General features: G+C 30.7%; 5 protein-coding genes across 10 annotated transcripts; 3 read left to right on the forward strand and 2 right to left on the reverse strand.

Moving 5' to 3' along the window:
- The first annotated feature begins 194 nt into the window (after positions 1–194).
- On the forward strand, positions 195–3,221 carry Beta3galtii (beta-1,3-galactosyltransferase 6). The gene is made up of 3 exons (XM_083103900.1): positions 195–653; positions 735–1,492; positions 1,803–3,221. Exons 2-3 carry the CDS (start codon positions 765–767, stop codon positions 2,086–2,088), a joined length of 1,014 nt encoding a protein of 337 aa, XP_082960026.1. The 5' UTR covers positions 195–653; positions 735–764; the 3' UTR covers positions 2,089–3,221.
- Positions 2,490–4,693, reverse strand: Ing5 (inhibitor of growth protein 5). The gene is made up of 4 exons (XM_083103905.1): positions 4,450–4,693; positions 3,693–4,142; positions 3,409–3,587; positions 2,490–3,089 (listed from the first exon to the last, which is right to left on the reverse strand). Exons 1-4 carry the CDS (start codon positions 4,484–4,486, stop codon positions 2,988–2,990), a joined length of 768 nt encoding a protein of 255 aa, XP_082960031.1. The 5' UTR covers positions 4,487–4,693; the 3' UTR covers positions 2,490–2,987.
- A 383-nt stretch (positions 4,694–5,076) lies between these two features.
- Positions 5,077–10,459, forward strand: Ykt6 (YKT6 v-SNARE homolog). Of its 4 annotated transcripts, XR_014439629.1 has the most exons (6): positions 5,077–5,301; positions 5,821–6,016; positions 6,110–6,381; positions 6,546–6,689; positions 10,190–10,284; positions 10,372–10,459. XR_014439629.1 is itself a non-coding variant. In XM_083103907.1 (5 exons), exons 2-4 carry the CDS (start codon positions 5,827–5,829, stop codon positions 6,684–6,686), a joined length of 603 nt encoding a protein of 200 aa, XP_082960033.1. In that variant the 5' UTR covers positions 5,077–5,301; positions 5,821–5,826; the 3' UTR covers positions 6,687–6,689; positions 6,793–8,642. The 4 variants fall into 4 exon arrangements, 3 of the variants coding, with proteins under 3 accessions (XP_082960033.1, XP_082960035.1, XP_082960034.1); XM_083103907.1 differs by lacking the exons at positions 10,190–10,284; positions 10,372–10,459 and adding an exon at positions 6,793–8,642; XM_083103909.1 differs by lacking the exons at positions 10,190–10,284; positions 10,372–10,459 and adding an exon at positions 6,908–8,642.
- Positions 8,143–10,262, reverse strand: Nd-42 (NADH dehydrogenase (ubiquinone) subunit ND-42). Of its 2 annotated transcripts, XM_083103899.1 has the most exons (5): positions 10,174–10,262; positions 9,993–10,075; positions 9,142–9,783; positions 8,652–9,038; positions 8,143–8,412 (listed from the first exon to the last, which is right to left on the reverse strand). In XM_083103899.1, exons 2-5 carry the CDS (start codon positions 10,059–10,061, stop codon positions 8,245–8,247), a joined length of 1,266 nt encoding a protein of 421 aa, XP_082960025.1. In that variant the 5' UTR covers positions 10,062–10,075; positions 10,174–10,262; the 3' UTR covers positions 8,143–8,244. The 2 variants fall into 2 exon arrangements, with proteins under 2 accessions (XP_082960025.1, XP_082960024.1); XM_083103898.1 differs by having other exon boundaries at positions 9,993–10,213.
- A 47-nt stretch (positions 10,460–10,506) lies between the features above and the next one.
- LOC145974116 (myotrophin homolog) lies at positions 10,507–12,583 on the forward strand. 2 transcript variants are annotated; one of them, XR_014439630.1, is made up of 4 exons: positions 10,507–10,740; positions 11,281–11,391; positions 11,617–11,950; positions 12,381–12,583. XR_014439630.1 is itself a non-coding variant. In XM_083103911.1 (3 exons), the coding sequence occupies exons 1-3, from the start codon at positions 10,672–10,674 to the stop codon at positions 11,791–11,793; spliced, it is 357 nt and encodes a 118-aa protein (XP_082960037.1). In that variant the 5' UTR covers positions 10,507–10,671; the 3' UTR covers positions 11,794–12,583. The 2 variants fall into 2 exon arrangements, 1 of the variants encoding a protein (XP_082960037.1); XM_083103911.1 differs by having other exon boundaries at positions 11,617–12,583.
- Positions 12,584–12,832: the final 249 nt, after the last annotated feature.

The raw sequence follows: 12,832 nt of genomic DNA on the forward strand, positions 1-12,832 counted from the left end.
TCTAATTATCATATCAGAACTTTTATAAATAGTTATATAAAATTTCCTTGCGCTTTTCTTATAAAATAAAAAAATGCCCGTCTTTTTAATTTAAGAAAAATCGAAATAAAATTAATCTTCCCTAAGAATATGATCTTAAAATTTAATATATTGAGATATATTTTATAATGTGTATATGTATATTTCGGTGCTACATTCTTTAAAACTTTAAATAATTGCTATAGATTACGCGTTACCGTGACGTCATGTATCATATGTCGATTCTAACCCAACCTAAGTCTAACTTAACCCTATTTAAACGGCATCAATGATTGTTCGATCAGCTGATTACTGTATACAGCTGATCATTAGCAAGAATGTGTACAAATTTGCCTGCATATTTACATCCGCGTGACGATAATTCGAGCCTAAAAATTATTTTAATGTAAACGAAAAGTTGAAAACGAACAATTACTTTACTTTGATAGTATACTTTTTGTACATTTCTTTTAAAACGAAATGAATGTGTGTTGCCTTGGAAGATAAGAGGAGACAAATTGTACAAAATGCGAATAAAATGAGCAGGCCTATCTCTATCTCTTCCGGACTTAATTCATGTTATAAATCAAGGGTTATATAGGCATGCTACGTCGCGCGAGCGCATTCTAATCAAGGTATGGCAAAATTCACAAATAGGAATTTGCGAGTGTGATATTGCATTCTTCAGTGTATTTTTCAATCCTGGAAAATTTCAGAATCGCACGCTTTATCATTGACTTGGGCTCATGACACATTTACGGCTAAATCCTATGTCCAAGTTCCAATCGATGACCCGCAGAAGGTTTTTCGCCCGGACGAACGTGATGATATTTTTCGTGCCGATCGTGGTCATATTAGTCTTCCTGTGCGCGCGTTATCCAGCTCGAGAATGCTCGCCGGATGAACAGATGATTCTGGACAGTAAGCCCAAGTACAGGCTCATTATTCTGATTCTCAGCAGTCCGGACAACCTCGAGCGCCGGGACACCATCAGGAAGACCTGGTTGGCCGATCGTGGCCACGATGCCATGATGAGACATTTCTTCGTCGTCGGCACCCAGGACATCCTGCCGGAGCAAAGGAACACCTTGCAGTCGGAGAAGGAGAAGTTCGACGATCTGTTGCTACTGCCTCGATTGCAAGATTCTTATGGCATATTGACAAAGAAAGTTCTTTACGCTCTTAAAGGCATCTATGAGCGTTACAACTTTGATTTTTTGTTAAAATGCGATGATGATTCTTATATCTTGGTGCATAAGATCTTGAAGGAGCTGGATAGGTGGCAGAACAAAGGTACTAGAAAAGAGCTCTATTGGGGCTTCTTTAATGGACGAGCGCAGGTGAAGAGAAGCGGTCCCTGGAAAGAGGCAGATTGGATCTTATGCGATTATTATCTTCCTTATGCCTTGGGTGGCGGATATGTCTTGTCCTACAATCTCGTCAAGTTTATCGCCAGTAATGCAGATATCCTAAAGTGAGTATGATTATAAGTAAAATATATGTTTTGTACATTTAATATTCAGCTTGTTATATATAATATAGAAAATTGATGAATCTAGGTATTTACCTTTTAACTTAAATACAATATAAAAGGCCAGCTTAAATCTTCAGCAAAATATATAAAAATACTAGTCTTCACCTGCGAATTTTAAGACAGATTGACTATAGAAACTGTATTTTTACATATTTTGCTGAAGATGATTCAAACTGGCGAGAGATCAAAACGTTTGAATAAATTTTCCTTTTTAAATTCAATAAATTATATATTGCGCTATTTATTCTAGGCTGCAAAATTCTGAAGACATCTCTGTAGGTCTTTGGCTGGCACCATTGGCGAATATTGAAAGAAAGCACGATGTACGCTTCGATACCGAATATAGATCGCGCGGTTGCTCCAATCAATACATAATCACGCACAAGCAAACTATTCAAAATATGAGGAGTATGCACGAGTATTATCAGGCCTCCGGAGCTCTATGTTCCAAAGAAGTGAGGAATCGCATGAGTTATCAGTACAATTGGACTGCGCCACCAAGTCAATGCTGCAATAGACAATCCGGTATCCCTTAATGTAAAAGAAAAAAGATTTCTGCAATATTCTAGTCTGATTTTTTGAGACTTTGCTCAAAAAAAAATATACTCTTTATTTCATATATTTATGATATGTCATACAAGAACATTTTATTTATATTCTATCTTATATGTTTGTTAGAATAGTTATAGATAAATATTAAATGCCATAAAATAATCATATACTTTTCTCAAATTGTATTCTAAACAATATTATTGAATACGGAGAGACAGTTGCAGATTGCAGTCGCGATTTTTCTTTTAAAGGATTAAAATGAGAATTATGAATTTGAAGTTGACTCGAGCATTATTGTATCATAGCATGCTATTAAGCAAAAAACGCTTGTAAATACATTTTGTAAATACTTAGCAATGGATAGATAGACATAGACGAGATAAGCTTCGATGAATCAAATATATTTTTTTTAATCATATATAGTGCATTTTGTTTATAATACATTTTTCGTCTTCAACAGAAGCTTACTTCATGTATATATAATATATATATTTATATAATATACTGCAATTTACATTTATAATATACAAAAACAGTAATAACGTTAATAATTTAATACTATAATTAAAACTATATATTAGATCAATACTAGATGATCACACTGCGAACAAATCACAGATATATTCAAGAAACGGCCACATAAAAAACGATAAGAACATCAACCAATTTTTTCAATGTGGAATGGAAATGCATTAAACATACCTATTACTTTACTTATTATTTTTACATTTCTTTCATAAATTTGTTTTATACTTTTTTTTGTAAAAAAATTATTTGACTTTGAATGCAAAAAAGTTAAGTATTCTAGTTTTAGAAATAATGTACAATATGTAGTCTTCTCTTTAAAAATGTAGCAATGAGCAGATTTAAATATTCCTAGGTTTCATTTCTTTTTGCGATCTTGCGTACATTTAGGACAATACCATTTTCCTTTAGGTTTTGTAGTTAAACCTACACAGGCAAAGTGGAACCATTCTATGGGACACTGAAAAGTGAAAAAATAAATGGTTAATTATCTCAATCTCTTGTAGTATTTATAATTTTTCATTGTAAAATAGATAAAAATAGAAAATTTTTAAGAGAATGTGTATGTTTGAAAACATCAATAAACAGTGACAATGGATAAAGTTTTGTTTAAGAAAGATTAATTATCAAATTTTATTTTAAAAGAATTTGAAAATTATTTTAAATAAAATCAATTAATGATAGTAAATAAATCATGCATGCAATTCAATTTTTTCTATGAAACAGTAAATTTAAAACAATATAAAAAACAAAATAATTATTAAGATTGCAAAACTTACATCTGGATTATCGCAACCAATCATTTCTCCATATGATACTTGATGACAAAGACAGTAAGTCGGTTCATTAGGATCGACGGGCATATCCAGAACATCAGCTGGATGTCCAAGTGCCGTCGAATCCACTTGGGTACCACTACCCGCAGCACCAGTGGATGATGCTGAAGCTACAGAACCACCTAACATAAATATATATATTTATTCATAATAGAATTATAAAGTTAATTTGAAAAAATAACAAAATTTTATAATGAATTGCAGTTGCAAACTTGATATAAACATGCCTTTTTTCTGCTTCTTTCTTGCACTTTTGGCTTCATCCTCGCTGCTTACAACATTACCCTTTTTCCTTTTCTCTTTTTCCTTGAGTTTCTTTCTACCTTTCTTGCTGGCATTGTTCTCCTCTTGTGCTCTACTATTGTTCAATGTCTTGTCCTGTATCTCTGCCTCGAATCTCGCTAGATCCGAGTCTAGGCGTCTAATGTGCTTATCAACCAATTCATAGGTTTGAATAGCTAGTTGAACCTTATCATCGCCATATTCCTTTGCTTTATTAAAAAGACTTTGAATATGGGCGAGCTGTTCTTTCCTCTTCTCCGATGATTCTTTCTTTGCATTTCTCAAGTAATCATCCGCCAATTTGTCGATGTCTTTCATCAGACCTTGCGCCCTCGCATCCAAGTCTCTCATCAGTGTAAAATTTCTTTGTAATTCGATTGGTAAATGCTCGAGACCTACAACGTACATTTTAAATTTTATTTTAGTTTATTTTTATTTAAATAATAGTGATATCAAGCTGTTAGCTTAAAATTTGTCTAAACAAGAAACGATAAATGTTTGTTTACAATTTGATAGTTAAGGTTAAATAAAAGACAGATGTTGAAATGTAAAGACTATAAAGAAAAATAAGGAAGATAGCAAAAATTAAATAAAAATGACATAAGTTTATTATCCTTCTTTCTTGCTCTCTTAGATATAGAGGAATAAGAGAAAATAGAATGAAATAAAAGAATTTGCAAAATGGCAATCGTTAAAACTCACTGTCGAGATAGTGCTCCAAATACAATGCGGTCGTCATGATGGTTATAATGTTGTATCTTCATGTAAACAATGCGGACCGATGCGTGAATATTCGCGTGATAGCGCGAATACTTTTTGTATGTACAATATCGGCCGGAAGCAATAGCGAAATAAATTCGTTCAACAACAATCAATGACGGCTGCAAATGACAGAGAATGAAAAAAACACAACAAACTTCATAGCTCCCGTAAACTATCAACCATAAACCGTGCGTATTTAAGATAAGTGCACTCAATATAATTGCTCATTGAATGCTCGTTCGTGATTGGTGTATATTTGTAGACTTCGGATAGATGTAAAAGTACGGGAGCGTCCCGTTTGATCATAGCCAATTATATCGACCTGTGCCTAGGGTAACCAGCAACGATTGACCAATCATTATGGCCAATATAAATTCATTATTAATAAATTTTAAAATAATTAACAGAAAAATTCGTTTTCTAAAGCGTCATAAATTTTCTTAGAAATTACATTCTATTGAATAGAGGAATTCCATATATATCGATCGCAGTTTGAATCTACTGATAAAAAAATGCAAAAAAACCCAATATGACATATATGTGGCGAGCGCGATTGAGTGTCACTGCATGATATGCATCATGAGCAATATGGTGGCTTTCGTATTTCACAGGATTGAGGTGACTGTATTATTCTGAAAAAAAGATGATTTTTGAATGAATTATCACGGCAAGTAAGCCTGCTTGATAGTCAAACTACACGGCAGGATTGGCTAGGATTCACTGTGATCATCGAAAAAATCTTGCGCAAGTTATAACGATACGACAATATAAATATAGAAAAGACACACAGAGGTATGTGTTTGACATTTCCCGTACTCGACAGATTTTTTTCATATAAATTTATCCTAAAAAATAAATATAAATAAATTTCTTAATGTTTTTATAAATAAGAATCAATATTTATGGAAATTTTTCATTTTCAAGTAAATAAATATTGATTTTTTAAAATTTATGAATTTTGCAATTTGTGTCAAATTTGATAATTAAATAATAAATCATTGTAAATTGCGTAATTTATAAGATTTATAAGCAACTTGTTATGCTTTTATCAACTTATTTTGAGTTGCTAACATTGAGTTGATAACATTAAGAAATTTATAAATTTAGATAAATAATATAATCTTAGTATATTATATGAAAAGTTTCTTATTCTACAAAGTTAATTATTCTGATTAATGTTTGATAATTAATTAATTATCAAACAATTTATAATATGTGGAAAACAAACATTTATATCTAAAAAATTTAAACAAGATCCATAGATTTTGATTGGCAAATGTATCTTAATATTATATTTATATTATTTTGCAGGTTAAGATGGTGAAGTTGTATGCATTGACTGTTCTATATAAAAGCCTTACATCAGCAACAACATTGAAAGCTGCTTATGATGTAGAATCATTTTCATTTTTTCAGAGAAACAGTATTAAAGAATTTATGTGTTTTGTCAGTAAAACCATTGTAGAAAGAACACAAACATGTGCTAGACAGAGTGTCAAAGAAGGAGGTAATTGTGTAATAAGAATAAATATTTTATATCTTCGCAAGAGAGAGAGAAAGGGTAAAATATTATTACAAAGCACATTATAACATTACACAGAATACATGTGCCATGTGTACGTGCGCGCCGATAATCTTGCTGCAGTACTCATCTCGGATCACGAATATCCCAGGAGAGTGGCGCATACTTTAATCACAAAGGTGATGGATGAGTTTGCAGTGAAGAATTTGCCCTCGACATGGCCTGCACTCAAGGAGGCCACTGCTGATTTCCCACAGATCAATACATATTTAGCTAAATATCAGAATCCAGTCGAGGCAGATGCGCTTACAAAAATGCAAAATGACCTGGACGAGACGAAAATTATCTTGGTGAGAAACAATTTTGTTCATATTTTTTTTTTAATTTTTAAAGAATTTATTTTTAAAAAACTTATTAAGAAAATTATTAAACAAATTATTAAAAAATATTTATAAAACCTCAGTGTATATCGCGTACAAATATTCAAAATTATAACTTTTATAATTTTTATCAGCACAATACCTTAGAGGCAGTACTGCAGAGAGGGGAAAAATTAGATGATCTAGTCTCCAAGTCAGAGGGACTCAGTATTCAGTCGAAAGCGTTTTACAAGACTGCACGGAAAACCAATTCCTGCTGTAGTTTAGCTCCTTAGGACGTATGTATCTTTATTTTCAGTGAATTTCACCGCTTTTTCGATAAATGTTTATAATCTTCGCGATATAGAAACATAAATGATATTTATATGATTCTTGGAAAAGATGATATGAGGGAGGAAGGAAAGGTTTAGCTAGCAAATGGAGAGATATAATGGAGAATAATCGATTTAATTTTTTCGATGGAATGTAATTTGTTGAATTTCTAATTCAATAACAGACAAAAAGCAAACCACTGCCGGTTTCCTCCCAATTAAATGGATTTTTTATATGGATGTTATATATTCCCGTAGAATTTGTCTACTTGCAAGAAACGGTCCTAAACACAATTATCATTATGTAAAATTACTTCCGAGATGAATTTTGTGCGAGGGAAAATGATTGTAATGGAATTTCTACAGTGTCAAAGGTCGCCTTAAACGTAACATTCCGAATGTTAATGTGCCCTTTTTACGTGTAAAAAAAGCGCAATTGCGTGAGGAAATTTTATTATAAAAATCTCGTGGATCGATAGAACTGAACAAATGATATTCGATCAATTAAGTTCCAGTTTATTAAATATCATCAATTTAAATATATGTATATATATATATATATATATATATATATATATATATATATATATATATATATAAAATCAAAAAAATTTTTGTATTTGATAAAAAAAGAATTTTTCTATAATTTACCGGAAATAATTTTATGTAATTTTATATTTCTTGAAACTGTGCAATTTTACTTACATATATGTATTGAGAGGTCATCCATTTTACATTTTAATGTGCAAAATATTGTACATACATTTAACGACATTATTTAACACTGGTGTATGTATATACCAATTCTTATTCTTTTAATATGAATTGTCTCAAAATGAATATTATATATATTAACATTTATTACACATGTTTCATCATTAATTAATAAACCATAAAACAATTACTTGTCATTTGAACCGATGTAGTAAAACTTTGAGAAATGTGTCTTGAGAAAACAAGAAAAAATAATGTTATATGTATAAAATAGTTAAGTGATATCTAATCTTTATACTATGTATGTTGAAGAGTTTCATGAGCCAGTAAATATATAAATTAATATATTTTTAAATGTTAATATATTATATATATGATGTATTCATAAAAAAAAGAGAAGATAATTTATACATAAAACAACAATGTGAAATAGATTTAGCTAAATGCATGTATTATTGAGATTATTATTACTGTTATTATTAAAGTATACTGCTCATAAATATAATATAGTATTTCACTGCTATCAATCTTTAGCACATTTTTTGACATATTTGAAGTAGATTTTTTAACTATATCAAAAAAAAGTTATAGGAATAGATTTAATTTTAAAAGCACTGTCAAGAAATTAATAATTACTATTGCTACAAAACTGTAATAATGAAATAGATGGAGGTAATTTGATAAAAATCAAGGATAAAAAGAGCCATTAAAGTGTCCCCAATTTATTGATTATAATTAAATTTATTTTTACCTTAATCACTGTTTACAAGTTCTACTTTTTCTAGGTATACCATCTCACTGCATTCTCTCACTGCATTGAAGCAGCCTTAAGTTTCTTAATTTCTTCTCTTGCTACTTCTAAGTCGCGCGGAGTTTTTCTTAAAGCCCTAATAATAGGATCTGGACGAAATTTCCATAGAATATTTTTGTCTCCCAAAGAAGTGTTGTATCCTCTATCATATTTATCTCCAGGTACCTGTAACAAAAATAATAATTATATATGACGAATCTAAACGGGGAAGATTAAATTTTAATTGTTTTTTATATAATTTAATGTTTATAATACAAACTAAACACATATTTTTATTTATCAATCTATCATCTTATGAGATATTGTATATATGATTTATTATATTATGATTAAATGATAATTTATGACTTGCATAATTGATGAATTTCTATTGTAAATAAATCTCTTGTATTGTATATACACACTGTTTGCAGCATTGTAGATATTTCTTCATCTTGCTCTGGTGTATAGAGCAACTCTGGTACTGTAAATTCGTTTCTCATATAATCGGCGTGCAAGTAAAATCTGTTTGTATAAGTTTGTCTTTTAGTTCGAAGCTCCTGAACAGTTTCAAATGTCCAATCTGACATTTTCTCAGCTTTTTTATCGTAATCAAAATTCAATGACTCGATGTCCTCAATAATAGTAGAAATATCTTCTTCATTTGTCCAGTCATAGATTAGTACATGAGAATGTGCTACAGCATCTCTCAGATAATCCTGCTTATATATATCTTCGATATCTTGAAGATACTCTGGTGTAAGTACCTTTGAATTTATTTCATATGGTATACCACGCTTTTTTATTTTTTCCTGTAAATTTTAAACATAGAAATTAACATAAAATATTTTAAATGTAGATTGATCTATGAGAGAGAGTTAAAAGTCTGATATACTATCCATAAAATAAAACTACCTTGACTACATCAACAGGTACATCCAAATAAACAATTAAATGAGGCCTCAGCATCATTAATTTTGCGATTCTTACAGTATCAATGTAAAAATTCAATGCCTCTGGACGCATATAACCGACATTTGTCATTGCTTTTGCAAATATATAATCACTGTAGAAAGAGCGACTGAGCACTACTCCTTGACCAGTTGATAGCAAGTGTAACAAGGCAGTAATATATTGATCAAACTTGAGTTGAAAATAATGAAATTGAAACATGGGCACATTGGGATGTTCAGGATTCGTCAGGAATTTTTGCACATCACATGATTGCGTTGATAGAGACAGTCTGTCATCTAGCGTACGCACATCATATCCATATTCATTTATATAATATTCGTCGAAGGTCGGTGGTGGTAAATAAACCATTTCGAATTCCTCCGCTAATCTCGCGGCCAGCTTCGACTTTCCTGCGGCGATCGGACCTTCAACGACGATTACCTTACTATTTTCGTCGCATCGATCGACCATTGGATCGAAAAGCTGAGCCCAGACATTATATTGTTTGTTAAAGTAGTCGAATGGTGGAAGTCGTCGTCGATCGACTCGTTTTGACTTATGTGAGATGAATGCTAATTGCATTACATTGCTGGTGGTTGTTACCTGCATAATCCATATAAACTATTGACAATTGACAAAATATGCATATATTTATATTACATTATTTAAGATTTTACAATGTCACCTATAGAGAGATCTACTTTTATGATGAATATCAATTATATGATGATTAATTAAATTATTGGCGTCATTCAATTATTCTGTGGAATGTTTCCAAAAATAAAATCTGTTGACACTTTATCAATACTAACCTTACATAACTGTCTAGTAAAGTTATTATATCCGACTCTCGCAATACTAACGCGAACAATCGATGCCATTTTGTCTTATATATCTTTAAATGAAGAAAAATAAATATTAATAGTTACAAGTCAGAATGAAAGATAAACATTGCTCGAAGTCTCGAGATTCTTTAATTTAACTCGCTCTTGCCTTTCCCATCCCATAGATCGCAACTGTCTGAAGTCAGTCGACGTGCCATATGATCCATCAGTGGTGATCAACTAGCTAGATTTCTACAAATTGATAAAGCTTATCTTCTCGGTAAATTTTTTTTTTTCAAAACGTTTTAAATATATATTTATTAATTTTAAAATAATATTAGTTTTAATTGTTCATTTCTTTTTACAGACAAAATTAATATGAATAAAACTGGAAAAGAAAATAGAAACATAGTATATAATTAGATGGCGCCAGAAAAACTGATAGTGTCTTTGGCTCTCGTAAGTTGATAACCTGTACGAACTGTCAGTACGCATACAACGAGACCCTCGGTATCAGTGTCGCTTGGAGACTTGCGTCAAATTTCATGGGCGAATGATTGTGGTACGAAACGAATAAGTGAAACCGGAGGAAAAAAAGTGGAAAAGTACGCAGTGTATACATACAACCGTTCGTCGTGTAGACCCGCAAAAGACGACGACAACGAGAATGAGCGAACTCGTCTGGGGAATAAAAAACGGCGATCTCGAGCAAGTGCGAGATATCGTCGAAAACAAGGCAAATATGACACCGTATATAAAATTAAATTTTGAAAAATTACACGTATTCCGATCGCGGCGATTATGCGTAACATCTTCATGTATATCATTAAGTACACGCAAAAGAGACCGTTCCAATAATTGGAAAATAATCGCGTACCTTGATGCCGGAAGTATAGGGGAGCAGTGCAATTGTAACACAATGACATGTCCCCTCATTTATCTACCACTAACAAGTTTTAATCTTTCTTCTCTTTTGCAAGTTCACCTCTTAAACGTCCATATATTATTTCTTCGAATTTTAATCCTGAATGCAATCTCAAAATTACAATAAATCTTATAGCACAGCAATAGATTTTAGAATTGCTACTTATCATATTTAGAAGAAAATTATAACAAATCAACAATCTATCTTACAAATTATAATAATTATAGTAAACTTCAATAGCCTATCAGTAAAATATTTTTTATTACATATATCAATTAACTATATATTTGTTAATTTAGGTCTAACATTAAAAAGATATACTTTGTCACCTGTTATGATTGTTATTCGTAGAATATTGATGTAAATCAAATGATTGATGGAAGAACGCCACTACATTATGCAGCAGATTATGGTCAAAGTGAAGTTGTTAGATATTTGTTGGACAAGGGAGCGAATGCTAATGTAAGTTACATATCTAAAGATAAATAATTAAAACAGCAATTAATGTCATAGTTAAGTAATTGTATACCATATGATGTAATTTTTTTATATTTTATTTAGAATTGTTCCACTTCATAGATAATTATTTTCTTGATACAATAGCAATTATTTTTTTATTCATTATCTATATAATTCAAAATACATACTGCTAAATATAGCAAAATCTCATAGTTTCATCTTTTATAGGCTACAGATAAGCATGGAATTACAACATTACTGGCGGCAATTTGGGAGGGACATACAAACTGTGTAAAGCTATTGTTGGAGAAAGGCGCTAAACCGGACGGTTTAACGCCAGATGGTACAAGTTATCTGGATGCGGCTGAGAAAGACGAGATTAAACAACTTTTGAAACTCCACTAGCATAAAGCTAATCAAAACGCGAAATAATTTTGTTATTTTAATACGTTAATGTTCCTCCTTATAGAGAGAGAGACTATTCCACCGCAGCTTTGTTTTAATTTCTCGCCTATGATGACTAGGATATCGTATTTAAGCATTTTAAATTAAATGAACATAGGTACGTGGATACTGTTTTATAATAATAATAATAATAATATAATGTACTGCATGTCGACAGAGTGTACAATGAAGAAATTATATTCTTCTCGTGATAATTAATTCTTCATGGTTCTAAGTACACTTATATAAGTTACAGGTTTAGAATAATAAGATATTATTTCGCGCGCATAATTACGACCGGTTAAGAAAATTAGTTTAAATCTTCACAATCATACATAAACATACACACATATACACGCACACGCACATATACATATATACACATAAAATATAATGTATTTTGATATATTCTCTAAGGTGGTACATATATTGTTTGTTATTAATTTATAAAAAACTTTCCTGAAAACTTTTTTATACATTTTTATGTAAATTCGCAATTGTTTATAATATCTTATTCTCCATTTTACACCTGATATTTTGGTGATTAGGTCGGTGGGATTCCTTATACTCTGAAACAAAGCGCTAAACTGTCCTTTGAGATACTTGTGCATTGAGTTTTGAACAAGATATGTATAAATTGCGATAAAAAAGAAATAATACATTTGCAATGCATTAACAAGATGTAACGTATCTAATGGATGCTAAGGATGTACAATAATCAAAAATAATAAATACATCATTGTTATATGAACACATTGATCTCGTTTCTCACATCCAATTATACCAAACTCTCTGAATCTCATATCTTAAATAAAAAGAATATACTTTCATTATATTATTAAAAATCATCTTTATCTAATTATTGAAATAATTTAATCATTAATATTATTGAAGTATTAACATAATATGATTCGCTGAAATAATTCATAAAAAATCAAATTTAGGAATGTGAAGTAGATATAAACATAAATGAATGTAATGGAAAATCAAATAGGTATTT

This window comes from Camponotus vicinus, unplaced genomic scaffold (genome assembly GCF_025532165.1).
Source record: "Camponotus vicinus isolate PSW18456_S1 unplaced genomic scaffold, iyCamVici1.0 SCAF_7, whole genome shotgun sequence".
Taxonomy (NCBI): domain Eukaryota; kingdom Metazoa; phylum Arthropoda; class Insecta; order Hymenoptera; family Formicidae; genus Camponotus; species Camponotus vicinus.

What these genes read in the sequence shown, in the direction of transcription:
- Beta3galtii (XM_083103900.1), top strand. Translation starts at nt 765, where the DNA reads ATGACACATTTACGGCTAAATCCTATGTCCAAGTTCCAATCGATGACC. An exon ending in AGTAATGCAGATATCCTAAA is followed by an intron (nt 1,493 to 1,802) that starts GTGAGTATGATT and finishes TATTTATTCTAG; the next exon opens with GCTGCAAAATTCTGAAGACA.
- Ing5 (XM_083103905.1), bottom strand. Translation starts at nt 4,486, where the DNA reads ATGACGACCGCATTGTATTTGGAGCACTATCTCGACA. An exon ending in TTTGGAGCACTATCTCGACA is followed by an intron (nt 4,143 to 4,449) that starts GTGAGTTTTAAC and finishes TGTACGTTGTAG; the next exon opens with GTCTCGAGCATTTACCAATC. An exon ending in AAGAAAGAAGCAGAAAAAAG is followed by an intron (nt 3,588 to 3,692) that starts GCATGTTTATAT and finishes TATTTATGTTAG; the next exon opens with GTGGTTCTGTAGCTTCAGCA.
- Ykt6 (XM_083103907.1), top strand. Translation starts at nt 5,827, where the DNA reads ATGGTGAAGTTGTATGCATTGACTGTTCTATATAAAAGCCTTACATCA. An exon ending in ACAGAGTGTCAAAGAAGGAG is followed by an intron (nt 6,017 to 6,109) that starts GTAATTGTGTAA and finishes AACATTACACAG; the next exon opens with AATACATGTGCCATGTGTAC. An exon ending in ACGAGACGAAAATTATCTTG is followed by an intron (nt 6,382 to 6,545) that starts GTGAGAAACAAT and finishes AATTTTTATCAG; the next exon opens with CACAATACCTTAGAGGCAGT.
- Nd-42 (XM_083103899.1), bottom strand. Translation starts at nt 10,061, where the DNA reads ATGGCATCGATTGTTCGCGTTAGTATTGCGAGAGTCGGATATAATAAC. An exon ending in TTACTAGACAGTTATGTAAG is followed by an intron (nt 9,784 to 9,992) that starts GTTAGTATTGAT and finishes TGGATTATGCAG; the next exon opens with GTAACAACCACCAGCAATGT. An exon ending in TATCTACAATGCTGCAAACA is followed by an intron (nt 8,413 to 8,651) that starts GTGTGTATATAC and finishes TTTTTGTTACAG; the next exon opens with GTACCTGGAGATAAATATGA.
- LOC145974116 (XM_083103911.1), top strand. Translation starts at nt 10,672, where the DNA reads ATGAGCGAACTCGTCTGGGGAATAAAAAACGGCGATCTCGAGCAAGTG. An exon ending in GAGATATCGTCGAAAACAAG is followed by an intron (nt 10,741 to 11,280) that starts GCAAATATGACA and finishes TGTTATTCGTAG; the next exon opens with AATATTGATGTAAATCAAAT. An exon ending in ACAAGGGAGCGAATGCTAAT is followed by an intron (nt 11,392 to 11,616) that starts GTAAGTTACATA and finishes CATCTTTTATAG; the next exon opens with GCTACAGATAAGCATGGAAT.